General features: G+C 40.5%; 1 protein-coding gene across 4 annotated transcripts in view; it reads right to left on the reverse strand.

Annotated features, from left to right (window-relative positions):
* Nucleotides 1-17,035, reverse strand: part of AOAH (acyloxyacyl hydrolase) — a 167,379-nt gene extending 150,344 nt beyond the window's left edge. For 2 of the 4 annotated variants that reach the window (XM_004741964.3, XM_045062876.1), the window contains exon 1: nt 16,440-16,979. In XM_004741964.3, coding sequence (XP_004742021.1) covers nt 16,440-16,566 — 127 coding nt within the window. In that variant the 5' untranslated portion in view covers nt 16,567-16,979. The other 2 variants (XM_045062878.1, XM_045062877.1) reach the window with 2 other exon arrangements.
* Nucleotides 17,036-17,307: the final 272 nt, after the last annotated feature.

A 17,307-nucleotide genomic window follows, 5' to 3' on the forward strand; every position in this document is an offset into this window, starting at 1 on the left:
GCAGGTGTTATAAACCTTAGCTAGAGCCAATGGAGAAGGCTTCTTTGTAGAATACACACACACACACACACACACACACACACACACACACACAATGACTAATATAATAGAAAGGATCATGAGGAGCTGGGACAAGTTTTGTAAGACGTGGGGGCTGCTGATGGCCACTTCATGGCATAAAACTAGGAAAGCCAGAACCCAGGGGTGAAAGATGAAATTCAGGGGAAGGAAGGGGCCAGGTTCAAGGGATCTGTAGATTGCAAAAAAGCCAGGGATTTTTCCAGAGAGTGATGGGGAGCCATGGCTGGGTTTTGTTTGAAGGGGCTGCTGCTATCTGATCTATGTCTTTAAATTATCATGCTGACTGTCATGGGGAGGAAGGGCCTTAGGGGACAACGGTGGGAGCAGAGAGTAACAGGTGGTCCTGGAGAGAGATGACGGTGGATCACAGAGAGTAACAGGTGGCAGGGGGGACCGAGGAAAACAGACAGATTTGGGATCTACTGTGGAGGTTCACCTGATACAATTTATTAATGAAGTGATGTATGAAGGAAAGAAGTGGGAGGAAAAGTGAGAATCAAAACTGACTCCTTTGTTCCTGGTTTGGGTCCAGGGAGGGGCAGAGCACAGGTCTGGGAGCCATGCCACACCTTAGTCCCTGAATTTCTGTTGGACTCATGTGACTTTGTACATCTCACCTGCCCCCCCCCAGTGCCCCTCAGTTCTGTTCTCCTCAGATTTCCCTCCTTGGGTGGGAGCAGAAGACATGGCTTTACATGTTTACATTATTTCTCATATTGGTGGAAAGAAAGGGAAATAAGAAAGAAAGGCATGACAATGATCACTTAGAATTATCCTACTCTCAGTCTAGTTTCCCTAAGCTATTAGTTACTAAGCCAGAGCTGGTGGCACACCACCCAGGGAGGGAGAGGCAGACAGGGAAGAAAAGAGAATGGAAGAGAGGGAAGAGAAGGGAGAAGCTATGTACCAGGAGAGAGCAGAAGAACGTGGGGGGTCAGACAGACCTGGGCTCACATCCTGCTTCTGGGACTTACGAGCTGATGTATTTGGTAGGATGGTTAATCTTTCTGAACCCAGATTTTGGCACCCACCAAATAGGATAATAACACCTGTCTGCACAGTACACTAAACATGGATGCCAGCCACTGTTTTGCACTTATTCCCATGAAGAGGGGTGACCTACTTCCCAGTCTTCCAAGTGAAGTAACCTGCTTTGATCAGTGGACCGTGGAGGAGATGACAGCATGTTGGGTCTGAATCCAGACCTTCAGAGGCCTTGCAGCTTCTACTTTTGCCCTATTAGAACTGTTTAGCTGTGAGCTGGAGCCAGCCTTCTGGAGAGGCCACAGGAAGGGAAAGCAAGGGGCCCAGCCAACAGCCGGCCAACTACTAGATTGGTGAACGAGGCCATTCTAGAACATGCAGCTCCCGTCATCTCCCCGTCTACCACCTGAATACAGCCGCAGGAGTGAGTTGAGGGGATACAAGTGGGAGGACCCCCAGCTGTGCCCACCCCAAATTGCCAGCCCACAGAACTGTAAGCTAATGACTGTTGTAGAAGTGTGGAGTGGTTTGCAAACTTAGCACAGGCTATCTGACACACCGGGCAAAAGCGTTGTAAGGTTTAAGCAATGCAGCACGTAAAAATGCACAGTTTCTATTCCAGCTGCTGAGACTATAGGGCAAAGACATATTCTCTGTGACTCTTTTTTAAAATAGAAACTCAGAAGGGCGCCTGGGTGGCCTAGCGGGTTAAAGCCTCTGGCTTCGGCTTAGGTCATGATCCCAGGGTCCTGGGATCGAGCCCCGCATTGGGCTGTCTGCTTCAGCGGGGAGCCTGCTTCCCTCCTGCCCGCCTCCCTGCCTACTTGTGATCTCTATCAAAAAAAAAATAAAAATCTTTAAAATAGAAACTCAAAAACTTCTTTGAAAAAACATATTGCAGTGACAATAGCGTTTTCACCTTTCTATGGCCGAATTTTGCTTTTATTGTCAATAGCTAGTATTTTCACTCCATCTGGGCAGATCAGGCTCTGTGGCCTAAACTGACCATCACCTACAACACCATCTTTATGAGAAAGTGCTCAGTGAGTTCCAAACTTCTAACATTCACAAGAACATGGGCAACAAGAGAGGGCCATTTCCTGGTGAGAGGCTGAGGGCACTCAAAGCTGAGCAGAGCGCAAGCAAAGGCGAAGAGAAGAAATAAGCAAACAGTGCTGAGAGATGCAGGATGGTGGGCTTGGCTACTTTAGAAATACATGAAAAGCTAATAATCAAGAAATGAGAGTACAGACACAGGAGCCATCCCATCTTGTTATTAACTCAATGCATACTTTTGAGCACCTGCTATGTGCTCAGAGGCGTAGGATACAAACGTGCATAAGAGAAATCATGGACCAGGAGGGCAGCCCGATGACTAGAAAGACAGTCTAGTCCTGGCAGCCTGTAAGCACTACGGTTCAGGGACCCATTAATGCTTTGGAAGCACAGAGGAGGAAGAAACGCACTCTGCCTCGAGGAACCGGGGACAGTTTCCTGGAGAAGTTGAATGTTGGAAAATGGGGGAACCTCATTCAGCAGGAAAAGGCAGGAAAGGGCTTCAAGGAGAGAGGTGTAGCCTTTATAAAGCCTTGGATGTGAGAAAGAGAAGAGTTGGGCATCCCCAGGCTCCGTGGGAAAGACGGAGTGCGAGAGATAGGAAGAGATCCCATCTTGAGGTGCTTTGAAGGGCACATGGCAGTGCATGGGCTCTTAATGCTCTAGAATCTAGATTATACACCAGTGGTGTCAAATATTTCGCTTTGTACCCCCCAAAGGAAATTTGAAAAATTATGTTCCCCTTTTCACATTTTAATGGATGTTAAAATATTATTAATGGATATTAATTTACCTAGTTGCAAAGAGTATAATTCTAGGCAGACTATAAATATTATAGTAGAAATCATACATTAATCTCTATGTATCCAAAGGAATCTAAATACTATAGTGATTTATACCTACTCACAACCACTGGAAAAAAATATAAGCTCAAACGCTTCTTTCACAGTGAGAAATTTATGTTGATAATCCCTCTCCTTGAATTCATATTTCAATAAAAAGTTGACTTCCTTGAATTTTTCTTCCACTATAGAATTTTATCCCAATGTAATATATTTTTGTGGTTGAGAGTATTTTTTTTTTATTTTTTTTAAGATTTTATTAATTTATTTGACAGAGAGAAAGATCACAAGTAGGCAGAGAGTCAGGCAGAGAGAGAGGAGGAAGCAGGCTCCCGCTGAGCAAAGAGCCTGATGTGGGGCTCGATCCCAGGACACTGAGATCATGACCTGCGCCGAAGGCAGCGGCTTAATCCACTGAGCCACCCAGGCGCCCCTATGGTTGAGAGTATTTTATTGATCACACTGTTATACCTCTTAACACTAAAAATATGAATAAAACTTACATGAAAATTTGAGTTTCCTGTGAATATAACTCTAAGTATTAAAAAAAATTCTTCTGGATAGAGTTTTCATTATTAGTAAAATTAGCTTTTCTAAGCAGTATGTATTGCCAATTCGATAAACAATTCCTAAATAACAAAAGTAAAATTTTACTGGAATTGTACTCCTTAATGAGATGATTGGTCTTTTCGATTAGTACTTACATCTGTTGAAGAATGGCAAGACTCCGTATCATGTCTGTTCCTATTTTTCATTATTAAAGAGGTAGGTGCTGAGAAAACATGTTTCCTTAAGTAAATGGAAATGGAAGGACTTTTGATAGAGTGATGTCCCTCCATTCTGTTACTTCTTCTGAGTTAAATATCAAAAATCTTAAAGTGATCTATGGTTGGAAATTATTCCAAATGATCCATCACCTGACAACTCCATTAACTACCCCTTCAATTGTGTTGAAAGCAAAGAACTAGAAACCACCTGACTTGCAAAAAAAAAAGTTGTTATCTAATCAATGGACTCTTTATTTTTCTCAATTTCTGGAAAGTTATATTAAAATAAGAAAAAAGTTTTAGTAAGACTCTCCTTTTAATTATACCTATTACAGTTCACCCAGAGAGACCTTGTGAGAACTTAATATACTCAGAAAGAATTGGGAAGTTGAAATATTGTTCGTTTCAATATACTTTTGCCAACATAATATTTTAAGTATAATCTTTTCTCTTAATGCATACTTCATATATATCTTTGCTGAAGTTGGAGCTGCAGATTTAGTTCATCATGTTCTGAGACATGTCCTCTGTGTAATCCAAAATGGCAAAGTCAGACCTTATCATTAATGCCATGAACTAATCAGATTATCTTTCAGAAAACATATGGCTTCATTTTTCCTTTCACTTCTGTGTTTGAATTCTAAAATAGATACTTAGAGATAGAATATAGATGAATAGAAAAATAAGAGGGATGAAAGGGTGAGTGGGTGGGTAGGTGAATAGACGGATGAATGAGTGAAAAGAAGGACAGACTGATAATGGACGGAGGGATAGATGGGAAGATAGATGATGTTTGGGTAGATAGAAATAATAGCTCATCTTTGACCATGCCCAACAGTTTTTATGTACAAACCTACTTTTTAACTTGAAAAATTTTCACCTGCTAAAAAAGACTTACAACTACAAAAATTTTTACAAATGTTTTGTTGGAAAAAAAAAAAAAAAAACCAGTATTTGATTTTAGATTGTTTTCTTTGCCATCCAGATTTAGAAATCAAACAATAAGATCCAAACACCATAAATACATACCTAGACAATTTTGAAAAGAAATATAACAAAATATCAATAGTGTTCATCTGGATTTGGGGCTTACAGTTGATTTTATTCTTTTTTTTTTAAGTGATTTTATTTATTTATTTGCGAGAGAGAGAGCATGAGAAGGGGAAGGGACAGAGGGACAAGTAGACTCCCTGCTGAGCACAGAGCCGGACACAGGGCTCGACACAGGGCTGGATCCCAAGACACTAAGATCATGACCTGAGCTGAAGCCAGATGTTGAACCAACTGAGCCATCCATGCACCCCACAGCTGATTTTATTATTTAAAAAACTTCTTCAGTATTTTCTAAAATATCCCAGAAAGTCACATACTCCTCTACAATTAGAAAAAACAATTATATTTTATCAAATAATTTCTCATTGAATAAGCTTTTTAATAGTTGCCCTTTACCTTACTAAGTTCTAGGAAAACATGAAATGACATTTTCTAGAATACCTTCAGCTCTCTGCTGGGTATTTTTGCGCACTGTGTCTCAGCTAATCCTCTTCCTCATGGGATTGTTACTTTTTACAGATTGTTACATTTGAGGCTCAGAGAAGTTAAAGGACATATCTAAGGCCTTTTACACAAGCAGGGATTGCACTGTTAACTGGCTAAATCATTCTAATCCAGACCAGTTGAACTTTGAAATCTATAGGCTTCTAAGTGTCACACTGAATATATAAAATATGGGATACTGAAAGTGAACATTGTCAATAACATTTATTAAAATAATCATTGCTATATTGTAGTCTATATGATTTGTACATACTTTCCCACAGTATTCCTTTCACTTTCTAATGACATTTCCTGGAGAACAAAAATGTTTAAATTTAATAAATTTGTAAATTTATTATTTTTATTATGTATAACATATATTTATATATAACATATATGTTTATATATAACTTATGTATTTATTATATATAGAATTTTAATATAGCCCTTTTGATGTCATATTTAAGAATCTTTAAATCCAAAGTCACAAAGATTTTCTTCTACATTTTCTAGAAGTTTCATAGTCTTAGCTCTTATCTTGAGACCTAATAATTGTGTGTGATTTTGAAATCAGATATATCACTTCTCAGGAAATCAGATATATCACTTCTCCAACAGTGGTTTTCTAAATTTGGGGCTATTCTGGTTTCTACGTGTTTTCATTAAATTTTAGGATCAGTTTGCCAATCTTTACAAAAAAAAAGACGTTAGGATTTTGATTAGAAATGTGTTTAGTGTATAGGTCAATTTGGGGAGTACTGCTATCTTAACACCACTGTCTTCCAATCCATTACCATGATGCTGCTCTCCGTTTCTGTAAAGCACACTTTCATTTCTCTCAGCAATGGTTTTTAGTTTTCAGTGTTGCATTGCTTTTGTTAAATTTATTCCTACATATTTTTTGGTATATCGTGAATGGAATTTTTTCCTCAGTTTCAATTCTTAAAAATTTGTTGTTAATATAAACAAATATAATTGGTTTTTATATTACTCTTAAATCCTGCAATCTTATTAAACTTTCCTATTCAATATAGTCATTTTATTTAGATACCTCAGGATTTTCTATTCAGGATCATGCTGTCTGAAAATAAAGACGGTCTTACCCATTCCTTTCCAATTTTCAGACTTCTATTATTTTTATTTATTAAACTGATTAGAATTTTCAATAAAAATTGAATGTGGTGAGAGTGGACATCCTTCTTATGTTCCTGATCTTAGGACAAAAGCATTCAGTCTTTTGTCATTAAGTATGAAGCTGGCAGTAAGGTACTCAAAGATGCCCTTTATCAGGTTAAGAAAGTTCCTTTTTATAATTTATTGAGTGTTTCTGACATGGATAGGTGATAGATTTTGTCAAATCATGTTTCTCTTTCTTTTGGGGATGCTAATGTAGTTACAACCTCGACTAATTCAGTATATTCTATTAACTGATTTTCAGATGTTAATACCATCGTACATATCTAGGATAAATCCCAGTTGGTCATGGGTATAATTCTTTTTATATGTTGCTGGATTCAGTTCATCAATATTTTGTCAAAGATTTTTGTCAATTTTGGATTTTTCTTGTAGCATAAATGTTTAAAGTTTTAAATTTTCCTCTAAGCACTGGTATAGCTACATTCCATAAAATTTGGTATATTGTACTTTCTTTTAAGCCAAACTATTTTCTAATTTCTCTGATTTCCTCTTTTATCTATTTTTTTAAATTGTGCATATTGGTTTTTTTTTTCCAGATTTCTTCTTGTTGTTGATTCTTAATTTAACTGGATAAATGTTTGTATGATTTCAGATTTTAAAAATGGATTGATACTTGTCTTATTGTCTAGTATATGGTCCATAGAGGACAATGTGCCATGTATAGTTAAAAAATAATGTGTACTTTTCTGTAGTTGAATGGAATGTTCTATAGATGTTAGTTGGGTCAAGTTAGTTGTTAAGTGTTGTTCAGGTCTTCTATATCCTTACTGACTTTTTGTCCCCTTGTTCTATCAGTTATAGAGGGAGGAGCATTGACATTTTCAACTACTGTTGAACTATCTGCTTTTCTTTTGAATTTTTTAATTAAATTTTTAAATTTTTGTTTTTTGGGGCTCTGTTATTAAGTGTATGCACATTAACAATTGTTACTTCTTTCTTGATATATTGATCTGTTTATCATTATGGAAGATACTTCTCTGTCTTAGGATTATTTCCTTTTTCTTTCTTTTTTTTTTTTTTTTTTTTCTTTTTTTTAGAGAGATTGAGACTGTGAGCAGGGGAGGGACAGAGGGTGAGGGAGAGAAAGAATCCGTAGCAGGCTCCACTTAGTATGGAGCCCGATGTAGGGCTTGATCCCATGATCCTGAGATCATAACCTGAGCTGAAATCAAGAGTTGGATACCCCATTGACTGAGCCACCCAGGCACCCCAGGATTGTTTCATATCTTAAAGTATATTTTGTCTGATAATGCTTTACTTACTCCAACTATCTTACTTTCAACCTATTTGTCTTTGAATCTAAAGTGCATCTCTAGGAGACAGAATGTAGTGGGGTCTTGTCTTGTTTATCTCTTTGATCGTCTTGTGTTTTGATTGACAAGGGCAGGTCATCCACATACGTGGAAACTAACAAACAGCTGTGCAAATAGATGGACATATCATAACTTTACACTTAAAGCTTTGTAACTTTCTTTTCTTTCCTCTTTCCTGTAGTACATTTGATCTATGATCTAGTTTCACCCTCCTCCCCAAAATTTATTCATAGTCTTCCTGAAGAAAAGCATACTGTTAACTTGACTTCTTTCAGTTTTGCTCACTTTGTGACCTTTCCCCAAAGTTGTGGCTTGCTCTGTCTCTAGACTGTCTTTGTGGTCTTCCTCTTCAGAGTTGTGAGCCCAGAACAATCCAGGAAAAAAACGTAGGCGGAGTGAAAGTTGAGATGATCAGAAACCTACCATTTGTGCTAAGGTTGGAGTTAAATTCTAGAATTTGAAAATAAAAGTAGGGGAATTAAAGAGAGGAGAAGGTGTGAAAAGTGGGGGACAAAGTACAGGGGGCTTCAGCGGAGAGCCAGGGGGTGACCTGTTAGAGCAGCTTGGTCTGCAGGACCTAGGAAGGTGAACGTGAGCTGCAGGCCCTGGAGAATGACTTGACTGTGTTGCTGAGACAAGCCCCGGAGCTACACCAGCCAGGAGACCCCACATGGGAGCGGTCAGGACTGGGGACTGAGACATGCCTTCAGAGGCTGAGAACTTACATGGCAGAGGGGACATAACCCCGCCCTCAGAACTGAGACCAGCCCTCAGAGAGGAAAGAAGAGAACCCTGGTGGAGGAGGGGGTAGGGCGACTAAATGTAAACACAGAAGGGGTAACATGAAGAGTTTTCTGTTAGCAGCAGCAGTGGTGGCTTAGCAACAAGTGTTCAGTTACAGAGAAAAAGAGAAAATGAAATTTCTGGATATAAGATTGTGATCGTAAATTTTTAAACTTTTCTGCCAGCTCTGTCTAAATCTTTCCTATTTTTGTTGGTGACCCTGTCATCTTACCACTCACCACTTTCTCATCATCCAAACTAAAAAGACATCTCTTACCACTGTGTGGGATGCTGGGAGTGGGAGCGGGGTGGGGAGACGGGGGTTAATGGACTCTGAAGACGTTCTGTATATTTAATCAAACATGGATGAGGGGGAAGAAAGGTGATGTCTTTTTTGGTTTTGTTTTGTTTCTTAACCTTTTAGAAGGTTTCCTGAGCACCATGTGGTGCTTTATAAAATAAAAATTTTTTAAAAACCCTCAAAACTCAATGAATTAATTTAAAATGTCAATGATTTAGAAACATAAAGATTACTTTGCCCCTAAATCACCCAGGTAGAGAAATGATGTTTTGCAGAAATGAACATGGCTTATTATTGATTCTATAACATTTGGAAAGTGGCAGGAAGGAGCACTGCTTATTCAAGCGCGTTAGAAACAGCGTTTGCTTAGTGATCAAATGAGAGGTACAGTTCTGTGCCAACAAATCATGGTAAATTGGGAGGGGGCCACTGGGGCTTTGCACAGCTTGATTCTGCAATATGTTTAAGTCCATATCCTCCACTTCTGCCTGTGGTCTCTACTGTAAAGTCTACTTCTGGGACTGATGCTGAAGGTTTTTGTTTCCATAGGGATATTGGCTTAATGTCTCAGTCACATCTGTGGTGGTTTCTTTTAGAGTTACCTCTCCAGTCACAGCACTCCCCACTTCCGTGAGAGCAGTCTTCTCACCCCACAAATACATCTGTGCAGTAGGCTCTCCTCATTGCCACCTGCCCCTTACTTAGTGGCCTAAAACTTGGCCCAGATTCTTGGTTTAACAGCAAGGAAAGTCCATCTCTGTGTGTGCTGAGAAATGGTAGGCAAACACTGGACTGTGGGAGCCCATAATCAACCAAAGGGCCTAGAGCAATAAAACCAGCTGGTCTGTGGGGTCAGAGATGGAAGCAGTACCAAAAGGCCAGGGAAAACTCCCTGGGACCCTGGCAGCCACCATTTTTAGGATCCTGGCTCATTGTTTTTAGAAAAATGGAGTGAGCTCTGTTTTTGTGACTTTTGGTTCCAAAATTCATGCTTGAGATTCTCATAAGAAAACTCCTTCCTTTTTCTTTTCTGCTTACTCTAGCTTAACTCAAGTTAATTCCTGCTACTTACAACCACAGGAGTGATGATTGGCGTTGCCAAAACCCAATGTCTAGGAAACAAGATAAGGGGATGGGCACATGACAATAGGAAAACAATAGTTAAAACAATAATTTTTTTAAAAATATGGGATTACTGTGCATTGATTTTATATCCTGACACTTTACTGAATTCCTGTATAAGTTCTAGCAGTTTTGGAGTGGAGTCTTTTGGGTTTTCCACATATAGTATCATATCATCTGCGAAGAGTGATAATTTGACTTCTTCTTTGCCGATTTGGATGCCTTTAATTTCCTTTTGTTGTCTGATTGCTGAGGCTAGGACCTCTAGTACTATGTTGAATAGCAGTGGTGATAATGGACATCCCTGCCGTGTTCCTGACCTTAGTGGAAAAGCGTTCAGTTTTTCTCCATTGAGAATGATATTTGCAGTGGGTTTTTCATAGATGGCTTTGATGATATTGAGGTATGTGCATTTCTCTACACCAACAGCAAGACAGAAGAAAGGGAATTTAAGGAGTCAATCCCATTTACAATTGCACCCAAAACCATAAGATACCTAGGAATAAACCTAACCAAAGAGACACAGAATCTATACTCAGAAAACTATAAAGTACTCATGAAAGAAATTGAGGAAGACACAAAGAAATGGAAAAATGTTCCATGCTCCTGGATTGGAAGAATAAATATTGTGAAAATGTCTATGTTACCTAAAGCAATCTACACATTTAATGCAATTCCTATCAAAGTACCATCCATCTTTTTCAAAGAAATGGAACAAATAATTCTAAAATTTATATGGAACCAGAAAAGACCTCGAATAGCTAAAGGGATATTGAAAAAGAAAGCCAACGTTGGTGGCATCACAATCCCGGACTTCAAGCTCTATTACAAAGCTGTCATCATCAAGACAGCATGGTACTGGCACAAAAACAGACCCATAGATCAATGGAACAGAATAGAGAGCCCAGAAATAGACTCTCAAATCTATGGTCAACTAATCTTCGACAAAGCAAGAAAGAATGTCCAATGGAAAAAAGACAGCCTCTTCAATAAATGGTGCTGGGAAAATTGGACAGCCACATGCAGAAAAATGAAATTGGACCATTTCCTTACACCACACGCAAAAATAGACTCAAAATGGATGAAGGACCTCAATGTGCGAAAGGAATCCATCAAAATCCTTGAGGAGAACACAGGCAGCAACCTCTTTGACCTCAGCCACAGCAACATCTTCCTAGGAACAACGCCAAAGACAAGGGAAGCAAGGGCAAAAATGAACTATTGGGATTTCATCAAGATCAAAAGCTTTTGCACAGCAAAGGAAACAGTTCACAAAATCAAAAGACAACTGACAGAATGGGAGAAGATATTTGCAAACGACATATCAGATAAAGGACTAGTGTCCAGAATCTATAAAGAACTTAGCAAACTCAACACCCAAAGAACAAATAATCCAATCAAGAAATGGGCAGAGGACATGAGCAGACATTTCTGCAAAGAAGACATCCAGATGGCCAACAGACACATGAAAAAGTGCTCCATATCACTCGGCATCAGGGAAATACAAATCAAAACCACAATGCGATATCACCTCACACCAGTCAGAATGGCTAAAATCAACAAGTCAGGAAATGACAGATGCTGGCGAGGATGCGGAGAAAGGGGAACCCTCCTACACTGTTGGTGGGAATGCAAGCTGGTGCAACCACTCTGTAAAACAGCATGGAGGTTCCTCAAAATGTTGAAAATAGAACTGCCCTATGACCCAGCAATTGCACTATTGGGCATTTACCCTAAAGATACAAACGTAGTGATCCAAAGGGGCACGTGTACTCGAATGTTTATAGCAGCAATGTCCACAATAGCCAAACTATGGAAAGAACCTAGATGTCCATCAACAGATGAATGGATCAAGAAGATGTGGTATATATACACAATGGAATACTATGCAGCCATCAAAAGAAATGAAATCTTGCCATTTGCAACAACATGGATGGAACTAGAGCGTATCATGCTTAGCGAAATAAGTCAAGCGGAGAAAGACAACTATCATATGATCTCCCTGATATGAGGAAGTGGTGATGCAACATGGGGGCTTAAGTGGGTACGAGAAGAATAAATGAAAGAAGATGGGATTGGGAGGGAGACAAACCATAAGTGACTCTTAATCTCACAAAACAAACTGAGGGTTGTTGGGGGGAGGGGGTTTGGGAGAAGGGGGTGGTATTATGGACATTGGGGAGGGTATGTGTTTTGGTGAGTTCTGTGAAGTGTGTAAACCTGGTGATTCACAGACCTGTACCCCTGGGGATAAAAATATATGTTTATAAAAAATAAAAAATTATATTAAAAAAAATAAAATAAAATAAAATACCCATAATCAGGAAAAAAAATATGGGATTAGATAGGACACAAAAAGCATAACAGGCGAAAGAAAAAAAAATAGATAAACTGGACTTCATCAAAATGTAAAACTTCTGCACTTCCAAGGATACCATCAAGAAAGTAAAGAAACCCCTACAAAATGGGGGGAAATATTTACAAATCATATATTTGATAAGGGATATATATATATATCTAGATGATATAAATAACTTTTACAATTCAACAACAAAAAGACAGTAATCCAATTTAAAAATGGGCAGATGAGAGTCGCCTGTGTGGCTCATTCAGTTAAGCATCTGACTTTGAATTTCAGCTTGGGGTATAATCTCAAGGTCTTGGATTCGAGCCCTACGTTGGGCTCCAGCTTTGTGCTCAGCATGGAGTCTGCTAGAGATTATCTCTCCCTCTGCCCTTCCCCTTATTCATGCTCTCTAAATAAATAAATAAAATCTTAAAAATAGAAGGGCAAAGGGCTTGAATACACATTTTGTCAAAGGAGATATGCAAATGGTCAATAAGCACGTGGAAAGCTGTTCAACATCGTCATTATTTTGGGAAATTCACATCAAAACTCGAAGGAGGTATCCCTCCATATCCTCTAGGATGACTATAATAAGAGAGATGGGTAATAACAAGGGATTGGGGAGGTTATGGGGAATTCGTACCCTCTTGTTCATGAGTGTAGAGATGTAAAACAGTGCCACAGCTCTAGAAAACAGTCTGGCAGATCCTCAAAACGTTAAACATTGAGTTACCCTATGACCTGGAAATTCCACTTCTGGGCATATACCCAAAAGAAAAGAAAACAAATGTCCACACCAAACCCTTGTACATGGATATCTGTAGCAGAATTATTCAGAATAGCTAAGAACTGGAAACAACCCATATGTCCATCAACAATGACTAGATAAACAATGTGGGGCATATCCGGATGATGCAATATTATTCATTCATAAGACGAAAGGAAGTTGGTGCATGTTACAGTATGGATGAACCTTGAAAACCTTGTGCTAAGTCAAAGAAGCCAATGACAAAAAGCCATGCATCCTTCCATTCCATTTATAGGAAGTGTTCATTAGAGACATAAGGGAGACTAGTGACTTTCAAGTGCTGAAGGGACAAGGAGATAGGGAGTGGTTGCTAATAAATACTGGGTTTCTCTTTAGCTTGATAAAAGTGCTTGAATTAAATACTGATGATCAAGACACAGTTAATGAATATACTAAATAAACATTATACTTTAAAAGGGTAACTATCGTATCGAATTGTATCTCGACAAAGTTAGAAAATAAAATTTTATTTAAAAAAAATATGGGGAATAAATACTGTGTCCCAACCTAATCACTTAGAAAACAAACAAACAAACAAACAAACATAATCACACTTGCAGTGATATCTAAGGCAAGTTTTTACCTGGCTGTGTAAACTTGGCCAAGTTGCTTGTTTCTCTGAGTCTCAATTGTTTCTCCTGCCCAGTGGGAATAGTGATGATTTATAAACCATAAGGTCATTCTAATGATTAAATGAGGTAGTCCATATAAATCTCTTGGAAGAATGTTAATTACACAATATGTGCTCAATAAATGTTAGCAGTCCCATAGTTATTAACTTACAAATGTAATTGCTACGGCTGAAGAGCCCTTCCTTTCCCCACGCACCATTCCAATTAGCCCAGATGCAACTCAGAAAAAAGATAGAGGGCAGCATCGAGAAATGCCAGGGAGAGGCAAGAATGGCTGCAGACCAGCAGCAAAAAAATTTCATGAGTAAGAAACAATTACAATCACTAAAAGTGAGTCTTCATCAAAATGGATGGAACCCAATTAATTCAATTGAACTGCATGAAAAATGGGAAAGCAGAACTACTTCCATGTGTTGAGAAGGTGACTCTAAATATTTTATTTTATTAGGAGCTTATAAATCAAGGCCAGTGTATACTTTAATGAACAAGGGAAAATTTTATTTTGGAATGGTGATTAGGATATTGCCAGCAGCTAACTGGCAAGATGATTCCCTACCACTCAGTTGGATGACCAGAAATCCTACTGGCTCACCAACTTTTCTCAAGGTTGCCCAGCACCTTTAAGCAGAGAGGTAATGACAATGGAATCTTTGAGACCCCTGAGGCTTCCGTCTTCAACACTTGGGTGGAAACTCTTCTAGAATTCTAACACTTTACCCTACTCCTATTCTTTTTCACCCAGCTTATATTTTCACCTTCCTCTGGCGACTTTATGAATATGATGAGGTTCTTGCGTTCGGCAGTTATCTGCTTTGAAATGGCTTGCCTTCGCTCTGTGCCTCTGGGCTTTCTGCTGGCCCTCCCAAGAATGCTGTGGTTTATAGGGTTCCTGGGAAGGTGGGTATCACTATGTGCACTAAGTGCCCAATTTGTCTTTCATCTTAAACACCGTAATCTTTACAGTCCAGATTCTCATTTTTTTTTCTCCTAACCTGGGTAGTGAATTCCTGAGGACAGAGACATTTTAAAAATTATTGGTATTCACCTTTGTGTCTCTAACTCAGAGCACAGGGCCTGGCATGTGGTGGCCACTCAATGACCATGTGGGGGATGGACACGAGGAAGGTGCCTTTGTGCCAGTGGACTTGAAGTCATATTGTCCTGCTTTTCATCAGAAAGGAATGGAAGACTAGCCAGTATCCCTTCTCTTCTCCTGCCTCCTCCACAATGCTCCTCCACTTACTACCAGCTTCCCTCACTGCTTCCTAAGACATGTCCCACATTGGCCCCATAAACCAGAGCACCCCCAGATTCCCTTTAAGGAGATCCGCCCTCCCCTTGTTGCTGGGACTGTTGGTGTTAAGAGCTCATACCACGTGCCTCTGAAGGCATTGCCTCCCCCCAAGGGAGCTCCCCATGGGGTTGGTTCTTATCCAGTGACTGCTCACTGTGGTAGTTCCAGAGTCTAGACCCACCTCAGACCACTCTGAAGAGCCTTTCTGGCTCCAGAGTTCTCTGTGGGATTGACAGAGGGTGTGTGTGTGTGTGTGTGTGTGTGTGTGTGTCTACAGCATAGCCCATATTTTCCTCCTAACTACTCCTGCTGCTTCACCCTTCCTCGTGGTGATTTCCCCCAAAATCACACCTCGATGAGACACCTGGGGGCTCAGTGGGTTAAGCCTCTGCCTTCAGCTCAGGTCATGATCTCAGGGTCCTGGGATCGAGCCCCACATCGGGCTCTCTGCTCGGCAGGGAGCCCGCTTCTTCCTCTCTCTCTGCCTGCCTCTCTGCCTACTTGTGATCTCTGTCTGCCAAATAAATAAATAAAATCTAAAAAAAAAAAAAAAAGAACACACCTCGATAAAATCCCCTGTTTACAAATGGGGAGTTTAAAAAAATGGAGTATTTGACCCCTGTTTCTCCAAGGAGCCATCCAGACAGTGAGCTCTCCAGCTGGGACGGCCAGCAGGCCCTGGCTCAGCACAGTCAGTGACGAGTCCATGTTGATTGCATGACCGACTCCTCTCACCCTTGCCTTTCCTCTGACCACGAGGACAGTCAACAACTCCAGGCGGAGTTAGCCAGAAGTTGTGAACTGGGAAAAGGGGTGTTAAAGCATCATCAATCCTAGCCAGCAACAGACTCCCTGAGCTCTGGGGGCCACATTTGCATAGGAAACCAAATGAACCCCCATGGCTAAAGAGGAGGGCGACAAATTCTTCAACACTCCCCATGGAAAGGAGGGAAGTATATCCTCTACCCTTGAGTCTGAGGAGAAGGATCAGGACCACCTTCAGCAACAGAAGATGATGCTGAGGTCACAGGCCATTTTCCTTCTACTGTGTGATACTGCCCACTATCCTTCTGACAGAGGTAAGAATTTCAGGCTCTTCTAAGGGTTGCCCACCCAAGAGAAAAAAAAAGTGCCAGTCATTAGTGAGGTGGAGGACTTTCACAACTAATTCAAACTAGCAACTGGGTAGGGTATTTATGTGCGGTCGTGTGAAAGCTCAGTCTCAGGCTCAAAGGTTTTCTCTGTTGGTGAGGCTGCTGGCTCCCGACCTGGAACTCACAGCTAGTGACGTCATTAGATAGGTGATTTACTACCCAAGCGGAGTATTTGACCCCATTGTTATGTCCACTTGAAAAATAGACAAAACCCTCACTTACCTACGCAAGTGTGGCCCTTGGAGTGTCCAGTGCTGGGCTGGTCGTCAGAGGCTGGAGAGGCCAATGTGTGAAGGGGCAGGAGTAAGGACAGAGTCGTCGCCAAAAGGATATTCCAGAGGGACTTCATCTCAGGGCTGTGCACCAGAGAGATCAGCCTGCGTAGAGAGGCCGCCCTCTGAGGGACGCCGAAGCTGGGGCCACAGAAGCTCTTGCTCAAGCTCCCCTCCTCTCACGTCCTCTCTTGGAAACACTCCCACCACACATGCCCCACACTCTCACATAGACACACTTTTCATAAGTGTGAAGGGACTAGAAAAACATACAAACACTCACAGACCCCCTTGTTCCTCTTGCGGAACCCCCAGCGAGAGCCAGAGGCCTGCGCCCGGTTAAGAGCTGCGAAGAGTCTCTGGGAGGCGGTAGGCAGGGTTTCTGAGTTACAAGCTGAAGCCAAGGACAGACCCAGGTGGCCGCAGCGGCAACAACGTGCCCTTCTGTGCTCGCCAGCTGAAGTCAGTCAGAAGCACGGGGAACCTCAAGGCTTACCAGAATCATCCTGTGGGGTGGTTAGGAGGCCCTTCCCCTTTCGCTTGTGCAAAATGAAACAAAACTAAAACTGAAGGTTTGAAAAAAAAAAAAAACCACAAACACACACCCTTTATCAATGTGACCAGCAGCATCTACACATTCTAGAGATTATAATTGGCTCTATTCAGAAGTTATCTAGTTTTGCTCTAAATAATTTTATATGGTGAGATCGAGCTCCTTATTCTGTTGCTAAAGAATATTCTGGTCAAGTTGTTCTTTTCCTCAAGCTTTCTCAGGGCCTTCAGTCCAGTACGCAGGGAAAAACAATATAGACAGGAAA

This window comes from Mustela putorius, unplaced genomic scaffold (genome assembly GCF_011764305.1).
Source record: "Mustela putorius furo isolate JIRA1106 unplaced genomic scaffold, ASM1176430v1.1 tig00003845_pilon_pilon_pilon, whole genome shotgun sequence".
Lineage (NCBI taxonomy): Eukaryota > Metazoa > Chordata > Mammalia > Carnivora > Mustelidae > Mustela > Mustela putorius.